Below are 26563 nucleotides of genomic sequence, written 5' to 3'. Positions count from 1 at the left end.
AAACAGACGGTACAATTGATCATCATTTCATGATAGTATATTGCATGATATGTAAATATTAAATGTGTTGGCTTTTGAATTTCAGCCTTTGTTGGCAATTAAATATCACACTTCATGACCTGTCAAATGCTCAGTTTTATAATGTTCTATGAAGGTTCCCCAGTGTCAATAATTCATGTAACCTTTAAAGAACACCAGGCCTCTGTCTAATGTTCTGTCACGGTTCTGTGAATGCTGATGGTTCCTGCATGATGATTTATCCCAAAGATCACGAAAAGAACATTCCTTCAAAGTTTCCATAACTGTGAAATGTTCCAGTAAGGTTAAAAAAATATAATTATATATTTTTGGACCCACATCATTTATCTCACATGACTGTTGCAAACACAGTATGGTAAGAAAACTCTTCTTTGTGCACTTCCTGATCTGTGCAATTTATTCAAGCCCTGAGTTATCTGTATGATGTCATCCCATGTAATGTGTATGTCTGCATGCAATGCTGCTTTTTCAGCAATTGCGGGTGGGGTCTACTGTAGAACAGCACACTTTTTAACATTTACAAATAAAACAATCTAGAAAAAAGGACACTTAACAAAGGTGGCAATAAATACAGATAGTAATTCCAGAGGGAAAAAAGTAATAGCATTTTTTTTTCTATTAAACTAAAAATTGTGTTCAAACAGCTGAGAGACCACAGTGGAATTAGATTACATTAAAATATAGCATGTATTAATGCTGTGATATAAGAGTCAAAATGTCTCGATGCTACAGGTCACCCCATGTCAATTTTTCCCTTCAAAATCTGTTGCAGCACTGAGGCAGATGATTGTTAGAATAAATACTTTTAGCAGTTTAGTAGAATGGCAATTTTGGCATTTCATTTTCACACAAAAAAAGTTCAAATGAAGATGATGTGATACTTCCTCGGGTCTGTGCCAAACAATAATCTCTTGCATCTAAAATGTGATTTGTAGAATCTCTGTAGCACCACAATGCTTCATTAATGATGACACATTGTGATGCATTATACCTTAATCAAAAATTTGCAGTTGTGATTTGGATATTGCACTTGGTCATATTGCAAATTCAGTAATACTTCAAATAACTGTGCAGCCCTACACTAGACCATATACATTAGAGTTTCCAATACAAGTCTGTATTTTGTCTTTTTTTTTAGACCAACAACACCTCTGACAAGACTTTGAAGTAGGAAATACAGATTTACAGAGAACACCTGAAGGCATCACAAGCTGCAAACTGCTCAACACCCCACCACTAACACTACAAACACATACAGCCATGCTCAAATGACACAATTCAAATCTGAGCATTCACATTCTCCAGTGCAGTGTCTTATTTTATATAATCAGAAAAACAACAATATGTCAAAGAGAATCATTTTTACCTACAGGTACTCCATTTTTTTGTGTCTGCTTCTGAAACATTTGATTGACACAGACCTATTTATTAACTATTATTAGGATTCCGACCTACATTTGCCATCAGCAGGATGTCATGTATTATCTTAAAGCTTAGTGAAAGTTCAGCGAGTTCTCCCAAGGTAGCAGGTCAACCTTCCAACAGACACATAGGTTCAGCTTCAGCACCATTTGCTTCTGTTGTCACAATATCTCGCACCGCAGATAATGAAAAGTAAAGAAAACCTCAGCTCGTGTCAGGGCAATAAACACGATAAGTTCTTTTATAAGGCTGCATACTCGACACCAGCTTCAGTAATCATCAGAACATAATTATTTCAGGAATTTCCTCCTATTATTGTGTGCCCATTCAGGCAGCGCATGACCTCAGAGTGGTGATATCATATCGGCTAGGTTAATTTCTTTCTTCGGTGGCTGGGATTACTGTTATAACAGCTTTAATACCATTATAAACACGCAGTCTTAACACAGACTGAATGGCTGGAGACTGACAGTTTCTTAAATGAGCAAATCTTTGCTGACCTCAGTTTGCCCTCTCCATGTGAAGCTGAGCTAACATTACTTCATTTCAATAAGGACATAGACCCCATTTGCCACCGAGCAACACGGGTGATTTACAGATTATTACAAGGTCACATGCTGAGACATCTGAGCGTGCAGCAGGGGGAGAATATTAATGAAGGGCTCACTTTTCCATTTGCTCTGTCTAAAAGTGAAATTATGTGCAGCCAGGAGCAATAAGAGAGGGCCAGTGAACTGCTCTGATCTTACTGGATCTGACATTAAAACATTAGCATCTACATATTTCAGGTGGAGGCTCTGCTGAAGACAGATTTACAGAAACATCAAAGCTTGTACCTTCTCATGGAGCAAAATATCAAAAGTTTCTGCTCATGCGTGTGACAGCTTTTCATCTGTGTTTGGATCGAACTGAATTTGTCACCGATATTTTAAGGTTTAGCAGGAATGAAAAATATGTGAGAAAATATAGCTGCTTTGATGGTTCGGTGTGGGTCGGGGGGGAACCTGCTCACAAGTGATCAGCATGTTACTATTTTCAGCCCCACTCAGCCCCGAGCTAAAATGCTGCACACACACAAACACACACTTGTCTGGAGAACCTGTTTCGTTTGATCCTCTGACTTTTTAGGAAGGGTCAGGGTTAGGCTGAGTCAAGCACTTTGTTTTCCACCGGTCACGTAAAACCAGGAAGCTTACAGAGAAAAAGGCTGAAAGTTAAAAAAAATTCTGGCAATTTAAAGCAGGTAACAAATCCCTCCGTAATTCAAAATAATAGCCCAATTGACTTAAAATGAAGGCATTCATTTACAAGACAACACAGATTTTCAGGAGTTGGTATTTTTTCATGAACAAACTAGGGTGAGGGTTTGGGATGGTGTTATCAGTGGTAACTGTTGTATGGGCTTGGGTACAGATCTTGGTGCTTTTAAAGGTATCAACCAAGTTACGTTGGTCCAACTGCATAATGATTCACTTTAAATCAGTTGGTCCCAAATTTCGGTTCCTGACAGCGCACCTAGATGAGAATGGTGGGGTCAGGCTGGCAGTGGAGCCTCCGCAAACTGCCCTGAAGCTGGAGCTGAAGCTGGAGCTTCATGGCGCAGACAATTGAGCACCATAGAGCTGCGGGGTTCAAAAAGATGTGAAAGCACAGCCATATGCCCTGAAGCCAGGAAGCGGTCTGCAGAAAACCGTGGCTACCTTAGGGGTGCTTTGTGGTGGAGGCAACGGACCTCAGCGGTATCGCCAGGTTTAGAGGGATGCAGAAGCACCAGAAAGTGCCCCAAGGCTGAAAAGTGCCAAGAAGCTGGGAAGCAACATTTTTGTTATTACAGAAAGATTAAGGTTTCGATAAATGGTACCATTGGGTACCGCTAATGAAATCATGGTACCAGCACCAGTACCACTTCAAATGTGAAAATTACAGAAGCCGGTGAGATACACAGACAGGGACTCACAGAGACTCACATGCACACACTGCCGTATACCACAACAAAAAACAGAGAAGCTCGAATTACCACACACGCAGAGGGTTCATTCTCTGGTCATGACAGCATTACTCCACTTTATCTTTACATACCAGCTAGTTGTTCGCTACCGCATTAATGTTTTGATATAAACAGTTTTTATAACATCACCTGTCCATTTTCTTACGACTGCTTTGGTCAACATTGGCTGCAAACAGGATAATGAATGAGTGTACTAGATGCAAATGTTGTAAACAAAATCCAGGCCCTGTGACTGACATGGCAGGAATGGACAGACAAACAATACCATCCCTGTTAGCCGCTGACAGTAAAAGTGATGGAGGAAGAGCAGCAACAAGATTCTGACCTTCTCGACATGAGTCACCAGAGAGGCAAATACAGCCTCTAAAAAAAAAAACAAAACTTGTACAATAAAGATGCGCATTATCGCGGGCGAGGATCATTGTGGCTAGACGATGACTTAGCCTGTGGAGCAGTGCTTGGCAGTGGAAGTAATAGCAGATGCATAGAGAGGAAACATCAATCAACTTGAGAATGTTTTCGCTTCGCTGACTCACCCACTTGTTTGTTTTGGCCAGGCGGTTTTTAGAAAGTGGCCATTTCCCCATTTTCCCCGAAAAATGGCAGATTTTTTTTTCAGACGGTTTTTGTCTCCCTCCCCCACATGCACAGAAACACATACATATATATTTGTACATAACTTATCTACTCTTCCAGTGTGTGTGTGTGTGTGTGTGTGTGTGTGTGTGTGTGTTGTGTCCGAGTCTGGTGACTGATGTGGAATGCTGCTCCATAGCTGCAGTGGGAAAATCCCAGATGTGAGGAAACCGATTTCTGCTCCGTGATTGGGTCATGCTGTTGGCCAGGAGGTCTTACACCAGGCCCCCTTGAATAGTCTAGGAGATTGCTCTTCCCAGCCTTAATGGAAACAAGGCTTGGGGAGAGGGGAGATCTCCACTCCACCTCCACCCCGGCCCCTCAGGGCTCGTCCCAGGCATGTGCTATAAATTTCCTGACCATATATTCCCAAGTCGAGTTCATTTTTCCAGAGGAGCCACACATGTGGTGTATATCTGGGTTTAGATTATGGGGTCGGGGAAGGAGGAGCTGACTTTGGTCCCAATCCATTAAAGTGGCCACTAATTCTGTTTTCTTAGAGGGCCGTGTGTTGTAACGTCATGGTTTCTTCCTTTAAAGGAGTTTGTTCTTGATAGAATCATTAATTCCCAAACAGATAATTAATTACAGTACTGTGAAAAAGTCTAAGGCCAACTTTGTTATTTTAGCAAAGTTACAATGATCATACATAGTTATTTCTCAGTTGTTTCTCTGATGAAAAAGAACAAGAACATACAGGAAATATGTATTCTGTTTTAAAAATGCAAATATTTCAGAATAAAACAACTTCAACAGGCTAAAGCTGCAAGTATTCAGTGGGACCTCCCTTTCCACTTAGTATGTTTTGAACTCTCTTGGGCAGAAAATGTGCGATTTACAATACTAATCTTCTGATGTATTTACACCAGGATGCATTCAAGACATGTCCAAAGCTCTACATTGATTGTCTCAGCTACCCTTTTGTTATGGTTGTACCATTCGATGTTTTATCCCTTTCTGTGTTGTGCATTACATACACAATTTGCGACATGTTCTGATTTTTTTGGTGTTTCAATTACATTGTACATTATTTCTGTAATATCTATCTATCTATCTATCTATCTATCCACCCACCTAGACATACATACTTTTTGTATTTAACTACAACACTGAGTGAAATAAAAGTTGAAACACAGAAAAGATTGTTTAAGTTTTATAAAAACTTGTAGAAGTGAGGGCTGGCAGGGGTCAAAGTTTGTATAAAGAGGCCTGAAGAATGTAAAACTGGCATGACAAGCGTACGTGGCTATTGTTTCATTGAATGACAAAGCATGTAATGCTGTCACGTCTGAATCTGTTAAAGCTGCGTTGCCCACAAAAATGCATGGGAAAACATTTACACCGCTGTCCAGCACCTGGATTCTATTAGAGCAATGAGGATCTAATCACAGAGGTACATTTCTCTCTCAATCACTCACACTGCCTCCATTTCACCCTTTTTCTCACAGAGGTGGTGGATGTAAAACAAGCTCATGTTTTATTAATTTTAAGTCATTTTCAGGCTGTTTTAAGTCTCTTTTTCACCAGGGACTAATTTCCATCACCTGTCTGGCGATGTGAAATGCAGAAATGGGGAGTTTGGCTCTAAGGCATCTTCACAGCAATCACTACTAAATACAGCTGACAGGACAACTCTTCATAATTCACAGCTTACAATATACTGTACCATGACATTAGCCTCCATGAAACAGATTCAAACAGGAAGTTGATGTTTACATTTCAGGATGAGCGTTGTCCCCAAGAGAGAAACCAGAGTTAAGAGTCTTACAAAGAGCAAAAGAGAAAATGGCAGTGTCTTAAAATCAAACCTACAGTAGGGCTTGTAGTTCCCCTTCCTACGACAAATATCTGACATAAAAGCTTTGTTTCCACCAAGCAGTCCGGTTGATTTCAGTTTGTTACACATTAGAAAGGTTATTTTTGTGTTTCTATTGACAATAGTTGTGAAAGTTACCAACGGATCCTTTCCCTTCAGTACCCTTTTATTCTTTTTTGTCACCCCACTGTTGAGGAACCAGCATAGTGATCCGATACTAACAGGTGGAGCAAAAAACACTGCAGTCCATTGATAAGTCAGGAGAGAATCAACACTCTTGCTCGAACTACAGTGGACTGTAACCACTATTCCTCTTAAAGTGCTTAAAAAAATCGGAATGAATTTCAACCGGCTTATGCGAATTGCGGATATAACTGCGCTCCAGAGAAATGAAGAAAAATAATCTCACTTTATACAACAAGTGGATGTAGCCTTAGGCATTTGTTTACTTTCCTCACTTCCATTTCTCTTCTCATGCACTGAGCTGAACTGCCAATCAGAGGGATTTCATTCACCAACAGGCTCCACTGTTGCATTTGCCGATTCAACATGCTGAATCAGCAGAAGTGAGGGACATGTTGCAGGGACTAGAACGGCAGCCCAACATTGACTGACGGCCAGCTGTCAGCTCGGTGTGTCAGGGCCTGGAGTGTACTGTCTGTGTTGGAAACGCTGAACAGATCTTAGGTGTAGATACATGTCCATACAGGTTACCCACCTTTCTAAAAGATACTATACCCAAAGTGTTTGATGGTAACGTGGCTATAGAGGCCCATTTGAAATCATTTAATTTTTTTCTCATAAGGTTCAGCACATTACACTTCAATTCACAACAGAATTATGCAAAACATTTCAGTTTAATAGAAAGCAAACTGCTATCAACATCTGTGTGAACACTTACAGTGTTCTCAGACAACATGTTTACAAAGCTGGGTTATGTTAGCAACACAGACGAAAACAATTTTTGAACAAAAAGGGAAAATAAATAGTTCTTCTATGCTTCAGCTCTAATAAAAAAGCTTTCATCGTCTCTCTAAAACATCAGCACTTTAATTATTAGTTTTATATATGGTGCATGTTTGTACTCACTGTTCAACAACTCTGCTCAGCTCATCAGCCACAATAAGCTGGAGTTACAGTGCAGGTATTGTTTTCAAGCTGAGACACAAACAGGTCCTGCTGGGCCGTTAACTTTTAAAGCCGCTGAGCCAGAGAGCAGAAAGGATACAGGAAGTCTGCTCTGCCTCTGCCTGCTATTGCTCTTTGATTACTGAGCCAAATTATTTAATCAGGTCTGAAACCACAAGAAAGCTGCAGTGCTACACTGCCCCGGGACAGAGCCTCTTTTAATGCTGCGCTGTGTTTTTTTTGTTATCTGGGTACAGGTGGAAGTGCACAGTTATGTAAATCTCCAGCAGCATGGCTACACGCAGCCGTGCTTCAGTGCCGAAGGACACAGTGTTTGGTGTGAGCCGTGCCACGCGCTTGGCCAAGCCGAGGATTGGGAGGAGAGGGCTGCAGGCCCAGCGGAGGCGCAGACTTTTTGCCTCCCTGCAACATCTGGAAACTTTGTGGTTTATGTGGGAAATTTGGGAGGCCAATGTGGTAACTGTATCTAAACCGACCCTGCGGAAATGTTCTTGGCTTGGAAACTGTGAGTGTGTGAGTGAGGGTGTGTGTGTGTAGGAGCACTGAGGAAGCTACAAAGTGGAGCACCAGACTTGATAAAGCTTCAGATGAGAATGCAGTCATTGTTTGGATGTATTTCCTGCAGAGTGGTGAGCATTCATATGAGAGGTGTGCACACTCACACATACACAAAATGGGATAACAGGACTTGAGCCTGTTGACTGTTTTGTCGCTACATCCTTGTGCAGGATCCCAAAGTAGTGTGGCCCGTCTTGGCTCATTACCTCCTAAATCTCTTTTCTGCCTTTCGTCTCAGTTGGCAGCTGAGTGCTGGACCAACCTGTAAGCTTTTGTGTTGCTTCACACACACACTTACACACGCAGTGCCTGTCCGCCTGCGACTCGCCTGCATCCTGACACGGCTGCCCATGTCTCCCTCCACTTCGTTTACAAAACCCAGGCCTAAATTCCTGAGAACACACACGCACGCACGCACGCACGCACGCACGCACGCACGCACGCACGCACGCACGCACGCACGCACACACACACACACACACACACACACACACACACACACACACACACACACACACACACACCAACATGGACAGAAAACACTCTCACCTTGGTCGTTTGGAGGAAGTTTTCCCCAAAAGGATTTATTGCTTCTTTTCTAATTAGCAGTGTGGGTATAACTGGGCATCAGAACCCGTTTTTCTCTTGCTGAAGAGCATAAAACTGGCAGATAATATTGTTTCTGTGAACACACACATCGCACGACAAGATCAAACCAGAAGATTTATACTTGGCAATAAATTATGCACAAACATGATGGGGATTGTTGAACATAATCTCATTCTGTAAAAGGCCCTTAAAGACATTATTAAATGGTATTAGGAGTTTTTTTTATTCACGATGTCTACAATAATTGCAATGAAAATGTTGAAATTGCTATAAAAATGTAAAAAGATTTCAGTGTGGGTTAACCAAATAGTTGCTCTAATGTTTTCACAACCTTGACAAATTACTATATACACAAAGAAAAGTCTAGAAATACTACCAGGCTTCTTCTTTCCCTCCCTTTCCCTGTCAAACAGCCGAGCTGGCCTCTGCACTCAGGAAACCACAAGTCATTTTCCATCTTTCCATGTGTGGAATTTTTCATGCACTCGTCATGCCAGCAGCACCCTTTATAGTCTGAGCTGGCTCTACAAATGACGACTTGCTTATAAATTTAGCGCATGATGTCACTGATCTGGCACCTGTTAGGCAACAGACAGGCGGGGAGCAAAAATAACGGTGCAATCTCAAGAAAATGGATTTTCCTGCAGTTATATGCAGGCTTTAAATCAAGGCATTTCACAATGAACAGGCCTGTCTTTAAATGGTCAAAGAGCACATGAAAATGCTTCACCATGCTCAAACATCGTGGTGGAAAATATGTGCTTCTTCTGTTCTTCTCGATACTGAAGCCACCTCTAATGCACCACACATTGTTTGGGGTGACATACTACATAGAGGTAGGACATTCATTGAATTTTCCTCCAAGATTAAAACGTCCTGTGTTATGCCATTTATCTCATGACTCTTAGCCGTGGCTAAAATATATTGACAACTTTTAAAGCAAAATATTTTCTGTTTCTGTTTTTGCCTTGTTCTCATATTTATTCACTTCAACGTTGCGCAGGATTCAAACAACTGTCGTATTGGTGGGTTTGTCTTGTACTGTTGGTGTGCGTGGTTTGGCATGACCTGAAGGCTTCAGACAGAATTTGGCTGCAGCTATCCATGTATCTTCAATGCAAAAAGCTGATTGTAAACATGCAATAGGTCATGTGTCACAAACTGTGGTAAACCCCCAACTGAGACACAAACTTTCAATGCCCTGTACACATATCCAAAAAATGCACCTAAAACCCAAATAATATCAGCATGTTTCACATATCTCAATCAGAAGATGCTAAATTCGACAAAAAGGCCTAATTTGGAATATCCAAACGAAAAATGCTGTTCACATGACCCGCATAAAATTCAGAATATTGTAGTATTTGGAATAATAGTGGAAAATTGGTGTGCATGTTAACACAGCCATTGTTTCCTCTGCCTTCAAAGGATGCATTGGTTCTTGTCAAATTCTAATTTTTCTCCCTGTTTACCCAAAATTTACCAGACCTACTAGTGTCTTATTTGTGTATTTGCATGCAGCCTAAAGGTACACTGCACAGTGAAATGAACAATGGCTTCTCAATTGCTGAAATCTTTAATAGCTCTGCTTAAGTACAAAAATATTCCTGAAAACTTCCAAAGAGGGACAGTTGGTCTGTCACTAATTTAATTTTCCAGGTTATATCATGTAATTTTTCGTATTTGATTGATGAATCAAAAGGTGCCACCAGCCACAAAAAAAGGTCAAATTATGTTTACATTGTATTCAACTATATATGACTATATGTGGACATACATTCAAATTAAGAGAAATCTGACTGATACAGCCGTCGATGATATTTTAGACAATGGTGTGTGGCAAAAGTTTGGGAAGGCACTTTCAAAGTTTATGTTTTTTTTCCCCAAGTTTGTAGTGAGAAAATTTGACTGGCCTCCATAGCGCCTAGCCTGAACCCCATTCAACATCTTTTGGATGAACTGAAACTTAAACTCTGAGCAGCACATAAATAAATGATTCTGGTTTTGGAAAAGTGGGAAAACAGCACATTTCTTCTAAAATGATCTATTCCTGTGAAACCCTATGGCCTCTCCTTTGGAACTATGTGACACTTAGCTAAGTTTGGACATTCTCTGTCACAGTAAAAAAAAATTTCACAATAAAAACAGTTCTGTGGTCAGAATCTTTTTAGAGACCAATAAATATCAACAGAGTTAATAATCTTGCTTACAGCTCAAAACATCTAAAGCCACATATGATTTTAAGTTTTCTACCATCAAGGCCCCTTATCTTGTTGTACATGTTATGCGTAGGTGCCAGGCTGTTTCATATTTCTTTATTTGTGGCCATGAAGCGTTTGTGATGTGTATATTAGGTCTCCAACATGCCTCCAGAGAGAGAGAAAGAGAGACACTGCAGCTGCTCGAGGTCACAGTCAGCCTCCACCAGCAGGCAGTGACCCCGGGTGAGACTGAAGGGCCAGGCTCTGAGAGCAGCTGGTGAACAAGCAGTCGTCAAAAACAAATAAGACAACCCTGCTGTAATGCATTAGCAGCGATAGGCATTATATAATACCCACTGGTGACCCATCTATAGCTAGAGTGGTGATTTATATGGTAGTGTATACTCACTGAGGTCCACAGAGGAGTGATTTCACATTAAGACAGAGCTTATAGTATATATATTTCTCATACTGCGGAGTCACATCTAAAAGGCTGGTAAATTTAAAAAAAAACAGAAAAAAGAAAAAAGTGATGATGTTTCAAATAAATAAATACAATTTTGAGTCACTGGAAATAAGAACAGCAGAAAACTGAACAGGTATATCCCACGAAAAAACCACTAACACCCACCAACATCTGGCTTTTGTCTTCAGTGGGAGAGTTTATAATCAGCATTCACTTCCAGGACAAATGACTCTGCAGTAGTCACGGCTATTTGTCGACCTCAGCTCCAACTGGCGGTGATTGGAATATGAAACCTGGATGCTCCATCTTTTGTCCCTTTGCCAGTGCGATGCAGTGACAGTTCACCACAAACTACAGTCTGTCTCTATCCTAGCGGCACTCAAGCATTATTTTAAATTTAGGTGGCACCGAGTTTAAGGGAGAGACTGAATGGGAGATATAAAAAAGAAGTAATAACATTTTCATTGACCTTCATACTGCTCTCTATGGTTTAAAAAATGGTTTTAAAGGTTTTAAAATGGTTTTAATGGTTTTAAAAAAAAGAAAAAAAAAATTAATGGAGTCTGGTGTTTTTGATATAAGGGCTTCAAATCCCTGTCAGTAAGGGCTTTCTTACGGAAGCTATTGTAAATAAATACTTGATTTGGTTAATACTGCTCATCACCAGAATATTGCCAAAACAAAACACAAAAAAGAATCCCAATAATACCATTTATATTTAACTACAAACATTTGCTGCTTAGGGGCTCTAGATTTACACATTTCTCTGGCTTTACATTCCACACATTCACTGTTTACTTCATCTTACTTTCATAGTCTAGAGCACATGCCAAAGACACTTCTCTTAGTGTTAAAACAGTCTGCAGCTTGATTAGACAACTCTGAAATCAGAATCAATAAAAGCAGCAAGGCTGCATTTGGGAATCAATCATCAGGTGGCATTTAACACTATCAGTGAAGGAAGAAATAGCGGCATGAAAAAACACTCAAAACATCCTTTTTCCCCTTTTTTCTACAGCTTTTCCTGGGAGTCATTCACACCAGTGTGTGAGGGACATAGGGCTTTACGTTTCTTTCCTTACAAATAGAGAGAAGTCTCCAAGGGATTCACAGTTTCCTCTTTGTTTTTCTTATAATCAGTAGCAGGAGATTTCCACATTGAGAGTAGATTAGCATATTTATTCAGAGAGAGGAACTGTGTAAATGCACAGAGATCGTCTGTTTCAAAGCTCAGAGTGGGAAGCCTCGGCCTGACAGTTCTGGGCCACAGAGTGGTGTTTAAGCCTCACTTGTGTCATTTTCCCTCAGACTGGCATTTGGGAAGGTGATCATAACAAAGCTCAAGACCATTTATTTATGCAAGTGAAAAGTCAGTGTGTTCTGCATAACTGCTACTCCTTGGACCCTGTCAGTCTCTCTGTTTATCTAACCTCTCCACTGCAATCTTTATTTTACAGTAAAACACAAATACTAAAACAAAATATACATTAGCTGTGCACAAAATCACAACTATATCCACCACAAAATCTCATGTCTGCCCACTAAACACATGTCTCAGGCCAGACAGATAAATGCAGCTTCATCCTCCTTATCTGTACTGTACCTCTGACAGAAACCTGGCTGGATGTGCAGCTCTCAGCGTTACAGTGTCACTGCGGATTCATTAATTCTGTGATTAATGTCAGTTAAGGCAGCGGGGTTTTGAGGATGAACATAGCTGCCTCCTCTCACCAGAGGAAGCCATTAATTTCCATGCTGCAATTAAAGAGACTGTAGGGAACAGATTTCCATACAAATTATGCTGTGTGAGAGGGAATAAGGCACTTCTGGCCCATCATCTACTCAAGACTTGAAAAATGCCCTATAAACGTTGAGTAATGCCTTCAGAAAATAAACATTTGAGAAGGAGGATTAAGGTTTTTCTTCCTCCTCCACAGACCAAATCTTCTCTGAGCACATCCATATGCGGCTTTCAGATGGAGCTCTGGGTTTTGTTTTTTGCCTCAGGAAAAACAAAACAACAACTCAAGAGGGCTAAAAGGTCTGGTGCTTTTTTCCATTAATTCCTTACATGATCTTAAACGAATATAAACAAGTAGAAAGAGTTTTGAAATCCCCCAAACTATTTTTGACATTGCTGCTCATTTTCTCAATCCTAAATAGTGCACTACTTATTATCAGTGATGACTGTGAGACCAACAGCAGCCATTCTTTAGCAGAATTCAAGGCTGTTAAAGGTACTGCAGGGATGAGTGAAATGAAAACAAAAGAGAGTTTTGAAAACTCACTAGTGACTCCTACAGGGTATGCTGCTCATTACGGAGGCATGTCATTGCTGGAATGATGGTCTTTTCATAAAAATAGTCTGTCTAAGCAGTAGAAAAAAGAAAATGTCCACATGTCTTAAGTGTAAACTGTGAGCTTGCAAAAAAACATGTTTCTGGTTTAGTGAACACTTAAGATTATAAATGGATTTGTTACATAACTTCTTTAAATGCTTGTTTAATGAATGCTAATGCACTTATAAAAAGACACTGCACATTTATAGCACAGAATACCAACGGGCCTGTTCACTGCTGTTTGCTATTTTGGATCTGGACTCAAAGAATGTGCTTTCCTCTTCTGGACAATGTCATTTTAATGAGGTGGACAGTGTTGTTATGGACGATACTGAGAACCATCTGGCCAACTCGTATCCGTGTCATAAAAGAGGTCTCCGCAGCTGTAAAATACAAACAGGGAATATCGCACCTAATGTGTCTGACTCTCTGCCAGCTTTGTCCTTTTTACGACATTCATCATTCTCCGCAAAGTTGTTTTACTATCAGATTCCAGTTGAAACCTCATATTGATTTCATTAACTTGATGACTAAATAAATTTGACAGTTACACTGTCTCTGGTCTGGTTTTTTTCAGCCAAGACAACCACCTAAAATATGGCTTCATATGCAGCTTGCTATGGAAAAATACAATGATAAATGTATTTGAGCAGAATCTCATAGCCGTGTTGACAAACTTGTTGATGTTATTCATGGTGGTCTCACTCTCAGGTTTCCAAGAATTCCAGTTAGGAGCGACCAGTGATCAGTCACAGCGCATATCTCATCGACCACACATTACTTAACTGCTGCATAAAACTGACATGGAATTTTTCCAGACCATAATGCCCACCTCTGCGTTACCGTCATGCACAACAGAGGTCATGTGAGAGTGCAACCTGAGCCTAAAATGGCATCTACCCAAATCCCGCAGCTGCCCCCCAAGGGCCACATCACGCCAGGCCAAATATTTCCCCTCAGCAAAACAGAAACAATAATCTGGCACGCCGCCTAATTTTAACTGCATCCCGCCAAGTGACTAACATATAGAAGGCCTTTAAAATATAGACATTCTCAAGACAGGGGCTGGGAGGGAGCTTGCAGACACCTGTGGCTGTCAGTCTTAGTAACATTGTCTGAGGCGTGCCACCATGCAAGCCAGGACACAGTGCAGGATCAACTAGCAGCGAGGATTTCATGATGTGCCAGACAGCAGCACAGCAGCATTGACTGTACAGAGACTGAACAGATTCTTTTAAGATTTAAAACTGATACAGACATAAAATTTTGTCAAGCACATAAAAGATTATTAGACTCAGTATGTGTGAAAGAAAAGGCACTCATATCTAAAGTCTACATTTCAGCATAAAGGTTCATTTTGTTTCCACATTTCTAACATAACTGCCTAGTGAACAAAAATGATGTGAAATGCAGAATTTAGTGTTCATTCAGTTAGTTGAAATGAACAGAAATTAGAAAGAAACATCTACACCCTAAAATCAGTGCAAAGACTGCTTTGAGCATACACATTTTTTCAATACTGGTGAATGCAATCACATTATATTCAGCGTAATAAGATATAAATATGCATGCAAAGTGTGCTGAGGTCTAACAACAGTCTCTGCCATACAGATTAGTATTCATCCAGCTTTTTGATATCCATTTGGTTACTACTGCTTTCACATTCACTCATCCGTTTCCTCCACCTGCTACTTGGATGACTGGGTGCTTTTCCAGCATGCACTGTAGTCAGGTGATCACAAGCCCATGATGGACAGAAAGACACTCACATTTTAGACTCCTCACTCTTCTGAATTTAAGACCAGAGATGAATGTAAAGTGATAGTGTTAACCTCTGAGAGAGCAATCAATCTATGCACACCACATTAAAAAGCTGTTAGAAAAATATGAACAATGCCTTACCTGCCCCTGCTGCATTGGTCATCTTATTGAAAATCTAAGAGACAAAAGAAATAATAATAATCATAAATAATCAGAAAGTGCAGTACGGTCAGGAAAGATGTGAGCAACATCAATGAAATTGTATTTTTGGCTTTGGTTTCTTAAATGTAGCTGCACTCTGAAAAGCTAAGAAAAGTACTTCATATTGTTTGGCTGTGAAAACCATTAGAGGCACACACCCAGTTCCCTGAATTTAGGGATAGAGTATGTCTCTTTGCATTTTTTAATAGTGCGTTCACTGCTGTAATGACAAAATCAATAAAGAGTATTCATGATTTTGCACTTGGTGAGGCTTCTGTGCTGCTCATCGGCCTGCTGTCCCCAAATTTTAAAGCTTTAAATCTCTTGCTAAAGATTAAAGGATATGATATTAAGGTGTACTAAAAAGTGGTGTTGTAAGGAAATGGATGATGCAGATCTCTTGTTACTGCAAAATTAAACGAATCAAAATATGATTCTCACTTACAGATACAGTTCTTTATGAAAATAACTTTTTGTCATATTTGCTTAAACTGTCACTATATTCTGAAAGAAGTACATAAGACAAAAAATCAGGTCCCCTCTCCTCTTCTCCTCTCCTACTTCAAATAGGATTCTAGAATCTACCATGGCGCACAAAAAACAACCCATCAGAGCCAAGGAGTCTCTAACGCAGCTGTCAAGCATGTCAATCACTACTTGAACTGTGGTCAAACTGTCAAGCAGCGCCGATCAAATATGAATCAAGATCGTGTTCCTGCATTGCCTATTTCTTGCCTCAAATGTTTTAAGAAGACATGTTTTAGTATACTGTTTAGCTGTAAAATGAGAAAGTTTGTGACCTATATGACATGTTGGACACAGATGAAGGCAACTCCAAGCAACGTCCACCAGTCGCACCAACTTTCTCATTTTACAGCTTAACAGTCCACTACAATATGTTCCTGAACATTTTAGGTGAGAAATAGCCAATGCATGAAGATTCATACTTTAGGAGTGCTGCTTAGTTTGACAGTTTGACCGCAGTTCACGAGCTCTGATAACATGACTTACATGATTGACAACTGCGTCGAGACTCCTCAGCTCTGATTGGTTGTTTTCATTCAACACGAGTTAAGGCCGTTAGAAATGCTACAAGGCAATAAAGAAGGCAGAGGAATATGAATCTTTTCACAGATTATCTGTCTCATTTAGTGCTTTGTGAATATAGTAACACTTTCAGCTGATATGATTTAAAAAAAAAAAAAGTTACCAACGACAGCTTTAAAGAGGAGGGTGACGGAGGATCTTGACTTCAGTGGTTCATTTTGTGGGTAATAAAATCATCACCAGAGGCCCGAGCACTGAAAGTGTCTCCCTGATCTCGACCAGTCCCCTCTCTTGCTCAACCCTCTCCTCAATTTCCCATCTGTGCCCCACTGGTCTGATTTACATTCTTGTTTGCTTGCCCTATTTCCACATTTCTCTAAAACACAACAAAACACTGCAAAAACGCCCCGCCTGCCTGTTTGCAACACTGTCAACCCTCCGTTGTGACAGTCCATTGGCAATCAGCCCACATGGTATTGATTCAAACTTCTATCAACATATCTGCAAAGGTTTTATAGGTCGGTTGGACTCAACACAATAAATTAGTGGTGGACTGCATGTTTCGTGAGGACTGCAGCCCCCCTGTGTTGTCATGGCAGCAGAGTGACCTATATGGCTGCCACTTTGCTGTGACTACAAAAACGACCTGACTGGCTGGATTAAACAGGACAGGTGGTTTTGTTTGTGCACGATCTTTGTAACACAGCGTTTGACACTTTTAGGCCAAATAGCAAATGAGGCCAGAGGACTGTGGGCATTTTGGGGTACATTTTTGATTTACTCATATGAAGAGGAAGATTTAAAGCATAGAGAGAGTATCCGCCAAGAAATTTCTGGCAGGGTACTGAAATGAACCACCAGGGGTGTCCATGTGGCTCAACCACTTGGTTATCACAAAATCCCAATCCTGACTCTTACCTAACAGAGAAATGAGGAAAACAGGTCATAAAAGTATGACTTATGCCCTTGTGTATGCATTCAACCTCTGTTTAAATACAGAAGAGGTGACGGGGGCCTCTGAAAACAGTGAGGTGCAGCCACTGATGTATCCCTCATTATTGACTGTGAGATTTGGCAACGTCTGGCAGAATTTCATCACATATCTAAACACTTTTGTAACAGACTTCAAAGGCTTAGTTTAAGAAGTGGGGAGGACTATCATCTCAGAGCTTTCAAATCGACATGTGTCTTTGAAGAGAGGGAAATGCAGAGGACCTGATAAGTTAGTCTCAAAGGACCGGCTTTAGACCCAGATTCAGAAATAAACTTGTGAAAATTAGCACTCAAAAAAAAAAAAAAAAAACAGATGCTGGGCCCCGGTGGAGATGTGCCGATTTGACAAGGCTTCAAAGACGAGAAGACATCACTCTCTTTTTCAGCAGCCAAGAGAAAGTATTTCATCCTGGCATATCTCGAGCACTGACCCACTTTAAACGTTCCAATCGCAGTCGCAGATGGTGGACACATGTCAAAGGTTGCAGGTCAGGAAAAGTGACATCCTCCACGCAGGAGAAGCAAAGTGTCCCTTTCAGGGCTCTTGTCAGAGGGACAACTCGCCTGTGCTTTTACCAACAAGGATGTTTACATGGAGTGACAGCTCTGTGTGGGTGAATGATGGCTGCTGTCCCTGCACAAATGACACCCTGACTGAGAGTCAACAGGGCAGTAACAGGACCAGTCAGTCCAAATGATAGAGCAACGTGTCCTCTGTTCTGCCTGTCTCTGTCAACACCAATTAAAAGGAGGAATCCTCAACCCAAATATGTCACTATGAACCATATAGATCACAATAAAGAGCTGGCCTCAACCATAGTTTGTGCTCAGCAGCAAGGTCAAGATAACAAAAGCCTCAAGTGGACAAGATCAGGGAGTCAAAGCTGTTTCTTAAGCATCAATAAAGGCTAGAGGGACTGGTAAAGTGGGAGTGAAATGTCCAGCAAGGTGCTGGTCTCTAAATTGGAGGAAAAAAAAATATTTCGGTGAGGCAGGTGAATAATTTATGGGATGACATCAGTTATGATCCAAGCATCACTAACGGCCACATTATGAACACCACTTCATTTTCAGATAGAGTTAAGGAGCTGTCCTTCAAAATTATTCATAAATACTACCCTGTCAATTACTACATGCAGAAATATGAAAAAGACATAAATACAAACTCCTCTTTTTGTTTTAGTTTTACTACTTTTTTGCATTGTTTTTAAGCCAATAAATTCTGGAAGGACCTTTGCAGATTTATCATGGACCATATCTCTGAAGACCTGACATTATTATGGGAAAAGTTTTGCTTGGCTTCCTCAAGTACCCCGGAAATGAAAACAAAACTTTTTTTAAAATAATTAATCTGGTAATGATTCTAGCAAAGTATTTTAACAATAAATGTAAGTTTAGCAATGAAAAAACATATATTGTTGCTTTTCTAACCGATATTCAACATGACTTGATTCAACTCTACTAACAAAAAGGCTGTTAAGACACTTGATATATGTACAGTATGTCTTACAATATCTTTGTTTAATGTGATATCCCTCTGGCTCTCCTGTTTGTATACTTCAACTGATATTGGATCTTTCTTACATTCTGTAGTGTAAATAAAAAATAAAAGATACAGCCATCATTTTGCCATGAGATATTATACCTTCAGTCTGGGGAAAAGAACATTCAACCAACATTTGGGATCATATGATAAGTCTCAAGTCTTAACCCACTCAGATCACCCGTCCATTCCAATGGACATAGATTTTCCAGGATGTCTAGATCTATGATATCTGTCACCTGACTTCAACCAAATGCACAAACCTATTTGACTGGATGTATAGAAGCCAACCACAATGTCCCACATCATTGAGCAGTTGAGTCATACCCCTTTAACCAAGAAGCATGGTCGACTGTGAGGCAAAGAGGAAGCGAAAGGCTCCTTTCAGTCAATTAACCATATTGATAAAGCACATAATTTGTGTTAAACTGTTGTTAAAGTAAGCTTGAGATTTTATATCACTATTACAATCGCCTTGCCAATCACCTTGAAATGCATCCTATTGGTTATGTATGCAAAATATTCATATTTTTTTTCCGGAAATACTTCAAATACCATACAAAATGCGTTTGCAATGTGTTTTACAGAATTAATCAATGATATGACTTTGGCTAACCATTTGTGAAAAACAAATAAATTCAAAATCTGTTTGCAGGATAATTGTGAAAACATAAAATTGTTCCAACACCACCCTGAGGTCAATGAGTGTCAGTTTTTGTGTCTGAGGAATGGGTAAAATTTGCAACCAACCTGCCAATTTTGGTTAAATTTGGTCCTACGTTTTTTGCTGCTTTAAAATTTTTAGTGAAGAAGAACAAGAGGAAGAAGAAAACAAAAAGTAAAAGAAGAAGGTTTCTATTATTGCTTTTTAATTATTTGACTGATTGTTCAGTCTCTAAAATGTTTTTCAGCCCCCAGGATTATGTTTTCACATTGCTTATCTTGTCTGACCAAGGGTCAAAATCTCAAAGATATTTATTTTCAATAAAAAAAATAAATGTTGGGTATTTTTCCATAACAAGTGAAAAAAATGTTGTCAATTCAATCAATCAACTTATAATTTCCATCATTACCACTTTAAAATCTTGGAAATTTCCTGTTTTGCCCATTGCTATTGGAACTGCATTTGAGGACAATGGCTGTTCTGAGGTCTGTTGAAAAAAGCTGCATACCATCATATAGCTATTGTGTAATTAATGATATGAAGAGTAAACAACAAAAAAAATGTATATATCTCCCTCCAACAAGAGAAAATCTTAAATCTAACACCCAACACATTCCTGCTGAGATTAGCTTCGCCTGCATGATGTGCAGCAGATTTAGGGAGATACGAGGTGCATTCCAGTTTTTAGAGATCATACAGAGGCAGGGGGGAGTCAAAGGTTGTCGGGCAGTTGCTAAACATTTTTTTTACCAGATACTTCTATAAAACTTTTCTCAGTAAAGCTATAGCAGCCTGTTAAATCAGGTTGTGCTGGCTCACACATTTGGGCCTGTTTATTCTTAGACTCTGTGACTATGATTCAGTCTGTATCGCATTCTCGTTCCCTGCTGTCAGAAGTTTCATACAGACTCCAGCGCTCTTATGTAAGAATCACAGGATGAAAATTCTCTGTGCATGTGAGAAGCTGCTGACATGTTGTCTCATCTGGTTTTGGAAAGTTTGTAGCATCATACCTAAACAAATGCACAACCTTAAAGGAATAGTCTGAAATTTTGGGCCATAGGTTCATTTTCTTGCTAGTGGAGAGTTAAGTTGCTGATAGGGAGATTTTGTTTCCAGTGGACAGAGCTAGGCTAGCTGTTTCCCCCATGTTTCCAGTCTTGATGCGAAGCTAGGCTGGTGCAATGCCATTGTTCCGACGAACCAAAATTCAGAAGCCCCATTACTCCAAAAGAAGTCCCAGTGCTCCAAAATACACACTCCCTGCAGTTAGTTTCAGTTTTCCAGTAAGGTTTGAGCCACTCATCCTGGGTGTTTTTACCATCCCTGCTTTTCCAGAAACTTTTGTTCCAAGAAACGTGGGTGTTTTAAGCCAAACCATAACCTTTCCCCAAACATGACTAACGCCTTGAACACATTGAATGCACTGCCTTTGTGAGCAATGCTGGTCAGGCGCATCTCTCAAAAACTTCAAACATGGACTGGAGGCAGGTCCATGAGTGATCTAATGGGGAATCTTCATATCAATCTGTTGCTAAAGCCATTACTAACACAGCATAACCAAATACAACTGCCTCCTGATGACCTCTCCTCTCTACCTGTCTTTACCAATGAGCTGCTTAATCTGAGTAGTACACGTGCGAGGTAGAGGTACGAGAACACCACTTCGACTAACAAACCACACGCAGTACTGTAAGATTGCATTTTTTGGACTTTTGCATTTCATAAAAAAAAAAAAAAAAATCATCCACCGACTTCAAAGCAAATGTAACAAGTAACAAGAGCCTTCATAGGAATGTAGTAGCATAGTAGTGCAATATTTGTCTTTGAGATATATTCAGTTTAATCCATTTTGATTTACAAAGCCCATTATCACAAATTACAATTTGCCTCAGAGGGCTTTACAGCATACGACATCCCTCCGTCCTTAGATCCTCACAGTGACTAAGGAAAAGCTTCCCCCAAACAAACCCTTTAATGGGGAAAAAAAGGTAGAAAGGGATGTAGTGGAGTCAAAGTAATACATTTCCCCCCAAAAAAATATGCAATTAAAGTACAAATACTCAAAAACTGTACTTAAGTACAGCAATTAAGTAAATGTACTTTGTTACTGTCTACCACTGCACATAGCCAATGCACTGATGGGAATAAGGAAGGACTCCTTGTAAGGAGGCAGGTTGCAACAACACAGAGTCCTCCCCCCAGCAGACTAGGGTATGGGAACATGTGAAACATACCTTGACATACCTTGAAAAAACTCAAAGTCACTGGACTTTGAGTTTTTTCAAGGTATGTCATCATAACCTTACTTTTCCTGAATCTAATCTCTTAACTTAACTTGCCTGAGAAGGATATCAACATTAGTAGTATAGTGCATGTAACAAGAAATATTTTAGAATTGGAAAAATGATTGGAAAGAAATGAGTCACTCATTTAATCATCAAACACCCTAAAACATTTCATCACTGAGCAACATGTGATCTCATTATACTCTGGGTTAAACTGCAGCCAAAATACTCGTCTTTAGCACGTGAAAATTCCCAGCTGTCCTTGAGCCAAGTTTCAAGCTACTATTACTGTCATTTTCAAAGGCTAGTTATGGGCTACACAATAAAGATAGGTAGGTAACACATCTAAGTACGAGTATCATTTCATTTAAATACCCAGAGCTCACAGACAAAATAATCTTCTTTAACTTTTGGAGCTCAGCTGTCTCAACCGAAAACCTTCAGTATTATCATAACACTGCAAAATATAGCAAAAACAAAACTGAATATCACAATGGTGAAAAATGATGATGAAGCTGGAAAGTGTAAGAAAATCTGACCCATGGCTGCAAGTGTCTTATATAAGCAGGTTGTTTGTCATCACCCTGCTGCAGAGCTATCAAGACAACACAAAGCTCGAGCTGAAAGGCTTCGAATTTAAAGCTGCGATGCATTCTGCAAATCTCTTACTTGTCTGTTTCCTTTAGGGCTGTCCTTTAGGGCTGTGACATTTATATACTTTGTCCAGCACAAGTGAGTCCCACGATTAAAGAATGCCTAAGCTGACCTTATTCCCAATGCAAAGCACAAATATTTACAGATGTAGAGGGAAGAGCAGCTGGGCAGAGAAGGTGTGTCAGAATTTCAGCTAACCAGAGATGAATTTATGTTAAAAAAAATCCACTTGAGCAACTAAAGTTTTTTTTTTTTCTTCTGTCAACACTGTGATCATGATATAGGAGTCAAATACATCATTGTGTAATGTAGGTTTCATAAAGTGCGATTTTATTCGTGAAGGAAATTGATAAGAAAGCTGATGAAATATTTTGTAAGTGAAGAAATCATTCTTTCACCGATGCAGTCATTGTTTTTTACCATCAGTTTCTTAATTTAAAAAACCCCAACACAAAACACCTATATAGCAGTTTTCAGGAGCGTAAACTGTATCGCTCAAACAAGACTGGTCATTAGGTTTCAGCATCAAAAAATTTATTTCATTTGACTTATTTCTTATAAATCAAACAAAATAATAATCCATTGATGAACATTTTAGATTTGTGAAGTGCTATTTTGGGATTGACATAGTGAAAATTTCCCAACTATGGAGAAGAACTTTGAATTAGCTGGGAGAGATACTTTGTGATGCAGGAAATAAACAGGTCATGGTAGTCACCCAAAAATGCTGAAGCCGGATTTGAAAAACGAAAACATGCAACCATGTGGTGTTAGGAATTTAGAAGCTCTTAGCCTTAAAGAAGAACTGAACAACAGAATTTTACGTAGTTAAGAGTCCATACTACGCACTACGTCTATGATTTCTAATTTCAGAGAAACTATGGACGCCAGCAGGAAGCAGAGAAACATACCGTTTTCTTGGTTGTTGCTCTTGTCCCCATCGAGGCGCTGCGAGGAACAAAGGTCCTGTCCTGGCTCGGACATTCCCCTCCGTCTGGTCTCTGGAGAACTCGACCGTTCAGAGCTTGGTTCAACGTGGTCTTTGAGATGGCGCCCCACTGCAACAGCATCACAACAACAATCAAGAGTGGGTCTGTTTCTGTCTGGCCCAACAGACCCAGACAGGATGGTCTCAACGGTGGCCAGGGGAAAAGAAAACAAGAGGCTGAGGTCAACTGCTGGGGAAGTGAAATCTCCACTCTCAATTCAGCTTGACAGAGGCGCACAAAGGAGCCTGTATGTGTGGATCTTCTTTTGAGAGGACAGAGATTATGACCTTGTCAGATATCCCAGTGAAGATGTCTTGTCTTGCCTAGTCGCCTGTCATTAGTTAAAGCAAGTCATAGTGAATGCCTGGGATGGTTATGCAGATGCCTGGGAGGCATGTGAGCCTCTCTCAACCATTCCTAATGGACCAAATCATATAAACTTGCTTCAACACAATAGCGCCTCTGTGCCTTTCATACATATGGACCCCGAAAGAGCACTTTTGTTCCCAAATGCTAACTCCAGTGGGATATTTCATGCAACATGCCACCATGAGAAGAGCCCTTTTTTTATGAACAGAGTCACAACCTCAAAAGCACAATAGCTGTCTGTTCCTGCCGCGCCATTCTGACCCCGCTGAAGCACTGTACACTGCAGTATCACATCTGAGAGCTGCATCATAAAACACAGTCAAGTCAGAGGGACGGTATAAGACAGCCTGACAAAGCTCACAGTGTTGGTGACAGCGTATATCCCCGTATCTCACAAGTCACAGACACATTTACGACTCACAGAAGATCAACATACTGAATCTCTTTTCACATGCTGGCTTTAACGGTGACCACTGCTTGTTTTTAGAGAGCTTGTTTGAATCTAAAGCTAATGTGGTACATTTTTTAAACTCAGCAGGAAATTATATTCCAGTGAACACCTGTTGCTTACAGGTCCAAATAATCCATCGGGATTTTTTTCTGCACAGAGCAAAGTAAATTGATTCAGTGAAGTTTACAAGCATGACCAAGTATGCAGCATACGCCTCACAGGAATGTGTACAGTACCAACCATGACGGTGCACATACCACAAGGTGCTGAAAGTTCAAGTGATGTTTCATAATGCAGAGTACATGCAGTTAATTCAGAGTATAAAAGGCAAAATGTCCAAGTTGGTGCATACATTTTTTTCCCCCAGAATTCAGGAAATTAAGCGTTGGACGCTCAAATTTTTCTGGCAGAGGACTCTGAAATCCCCCGTTTCACATGTGCCCACTTAATGTTGAAACAAAACCTACGCTGTTGGACGAAACCCTTAGAGGGTACTGTGTTAACATTCGTAGCAGAAGTCATGATGCCCGGCTGTGTGAACACACTCTCACCTGTTTTTTGCGGGCAGTGCAGGGTGTGTCGGAAGGGGAGGAGTTTGCACTCAGAGCCTCTTCTATGTCTAGATTCAGCTGGTCCAGTTTCCTCATCAGCTGGCTCATTGACTCTGACCAGGGGGACTTCACCTGTGGAGACTCCTGTGGGCAATCGAGAAGCATAGATTTTAGAAAAGAAAAGCTACTCCTACTTTAAGAGTGCTGAGTCAAAGAATATGCAAATCTGGGGTTTGTTTTATCCCAATTTTCAGGGTCTTGTTTGCATTTTTTAAAAAATTTGAGCAGATATTTAACCTTTTCAATCTTTTTTAAATAATGGTTTATGTTTTATGTGTTTATCAACACATAAAACATAAACCATTAACTTTTTTTAAAATTTTATTTTCACCATATTTTCATAGGGTTTTTTTTCTTCCACAAGATCTGTTTTTTGTTCATGCTGTGTCTCATTTTATCTAGATTTTCAGAAGCAGAACAGCGTCCGAGAAACACTGATTTGTAATGTGAAACTGATTTATTCAGCAGTTTTACAGGATTTAATGAACGGGTCCGTTTGTTTTGGACAGGAAGAAACCTCTGCTGATAATATTGCTCTCTCTAAAAAACTCCTGAATAATGAACACTGAAGGAATCCTGACTGAAAGTTCACACTTGGCACATGGGAAGACTAAACAGGTTGCAATCTGTAATCCTCACTGCTAGGTGCCACTAAAACCTACACACTGCTCCTTTAAGAAAGAAACATGCCCTTATTTAATCCCATAAACTACACACATACATTTTGCATACACACATTTTCATGTAAGCTACACACAGACTACATATCAGAGTTTCCAGACATTAATTTGAGGTTAACATAAAGCTTCATCAAAATTGCTTGGTGTCTTAATTATACACTTCAGCTAAACTTCATCAAAATCAAAACTTAATTTTTCAATCTGACTTCATACCAACAGTATAAGTAATGGAAATCAGGGGTAAAATCAGGTTCATTAGTTAGTCCAGTGATTGCCTGTCATCCTCTCGAGACTTGTTTAAACATCTGTCAATTTACCACACAGCCCTAAACCCAAAAAGAATTACAGGCAAACCCAAAAAAGCATCTTGTAAATTGCAGACGCTACATCAGTGGACTGCTCCGCTGCCACACATGGAAATGTGATCTCTTCTGCCTTGTCTCGGGGTGAAAGAGCAAAGGACGAGTGATGCAGACATGTGTGCCACACAGAGCATGATGGAATTCCCTGCTCTGGCTTTCACTGCTCCCCAGACACACCGTGTTTATAAATAGACCATCCTCACACAGACAGGAGCTGCGTCTGAGGATCTGGAGGTCCGGCCTCATAAATCAGCAGCATACACCTCAGTCACCAAAGCATAAATTAACATTGTTGTCCCGCAGTGTCCTGGAGAGGGTCACATGCTAAATACTCTTGGACAGCACCACTGTGGACTGTTTTCATGAATCCCAAAATGAAATCCCAGAACCACTAAGGAGTGAATTTTCTAGACAATTTTCTCTAGTGGACCATTCCAAAGTTTCTGACATAGTAATAACATCTATTTCCTTGGACGCCCCTCCTGGAATATGACTGCTACAGGAAGTCTGCAGTGAGCCCAGTAGTGAGGGCCAACTGAGAAATTTGGCCAATAGGAGGAGGCCTAGTTTGACCATAATTTGACTTTTTGGATCAGGAAAGATTCATCTTCAGTTCTTCTAAGAAGTAAAAGAATGGTAACACTTTTGCTTAAGCCCCCTAATTTAGCATTTAGTTTAGTTTAGTTTAGTTTAGTTTAGTATTACAT

General features: G+C 40.1%; 1 protein-coding gene across 2 annotated transcripts in view; it reads right to left on the bottom strand.

The window, feature by feature from the left end:
• The window catches only part of stard13b (StAR related lipid transfer domain containing 13b), a 98843-nt gene that overhangs the window by 44905 nt on the left and 27375 nt on the right, over window positions 1-26563 (bottom strand). For both annotated transcript variants that reach the window (XM_088079135.1, XM_088079136.1), the window contains 3 exons: window positions 24755-24898; window positions 23306-23452; window positions 15146-15179 (listed from right to left, as the gene is read on the bottom strand). In XM_088079135.1, the coding sequence (XP_087935261.1) occupies window positions 15146-15179; window positions 23306-23452; window positions 24755-24898 (325 nt within the window). The remainder of the gene's footprint in view (window positions 1-15145; window positions 15180-23305; window positions 23453-24754; window positions 24899-26563) is intronic.

The sequence above is a fragment of the Plectropomus leopardus genome, chromosome 6 (assembly GCF_026936395.1).
Source record: "Plectropomus leopardus strain MGB_pleo_1.0 chromosome 6, ASM2693639v1, whole genome shotgun sequence".
Taxonomy (NCBI): Eukaryota; Metazoa; Chordata; class Actinopteri; order Perciformes; family Serranidae; genus Plectropomus; species Plectropomus leopardus.
This window is presented reverse-complemented; position numbering and strand designations above follow the sequence as displayed.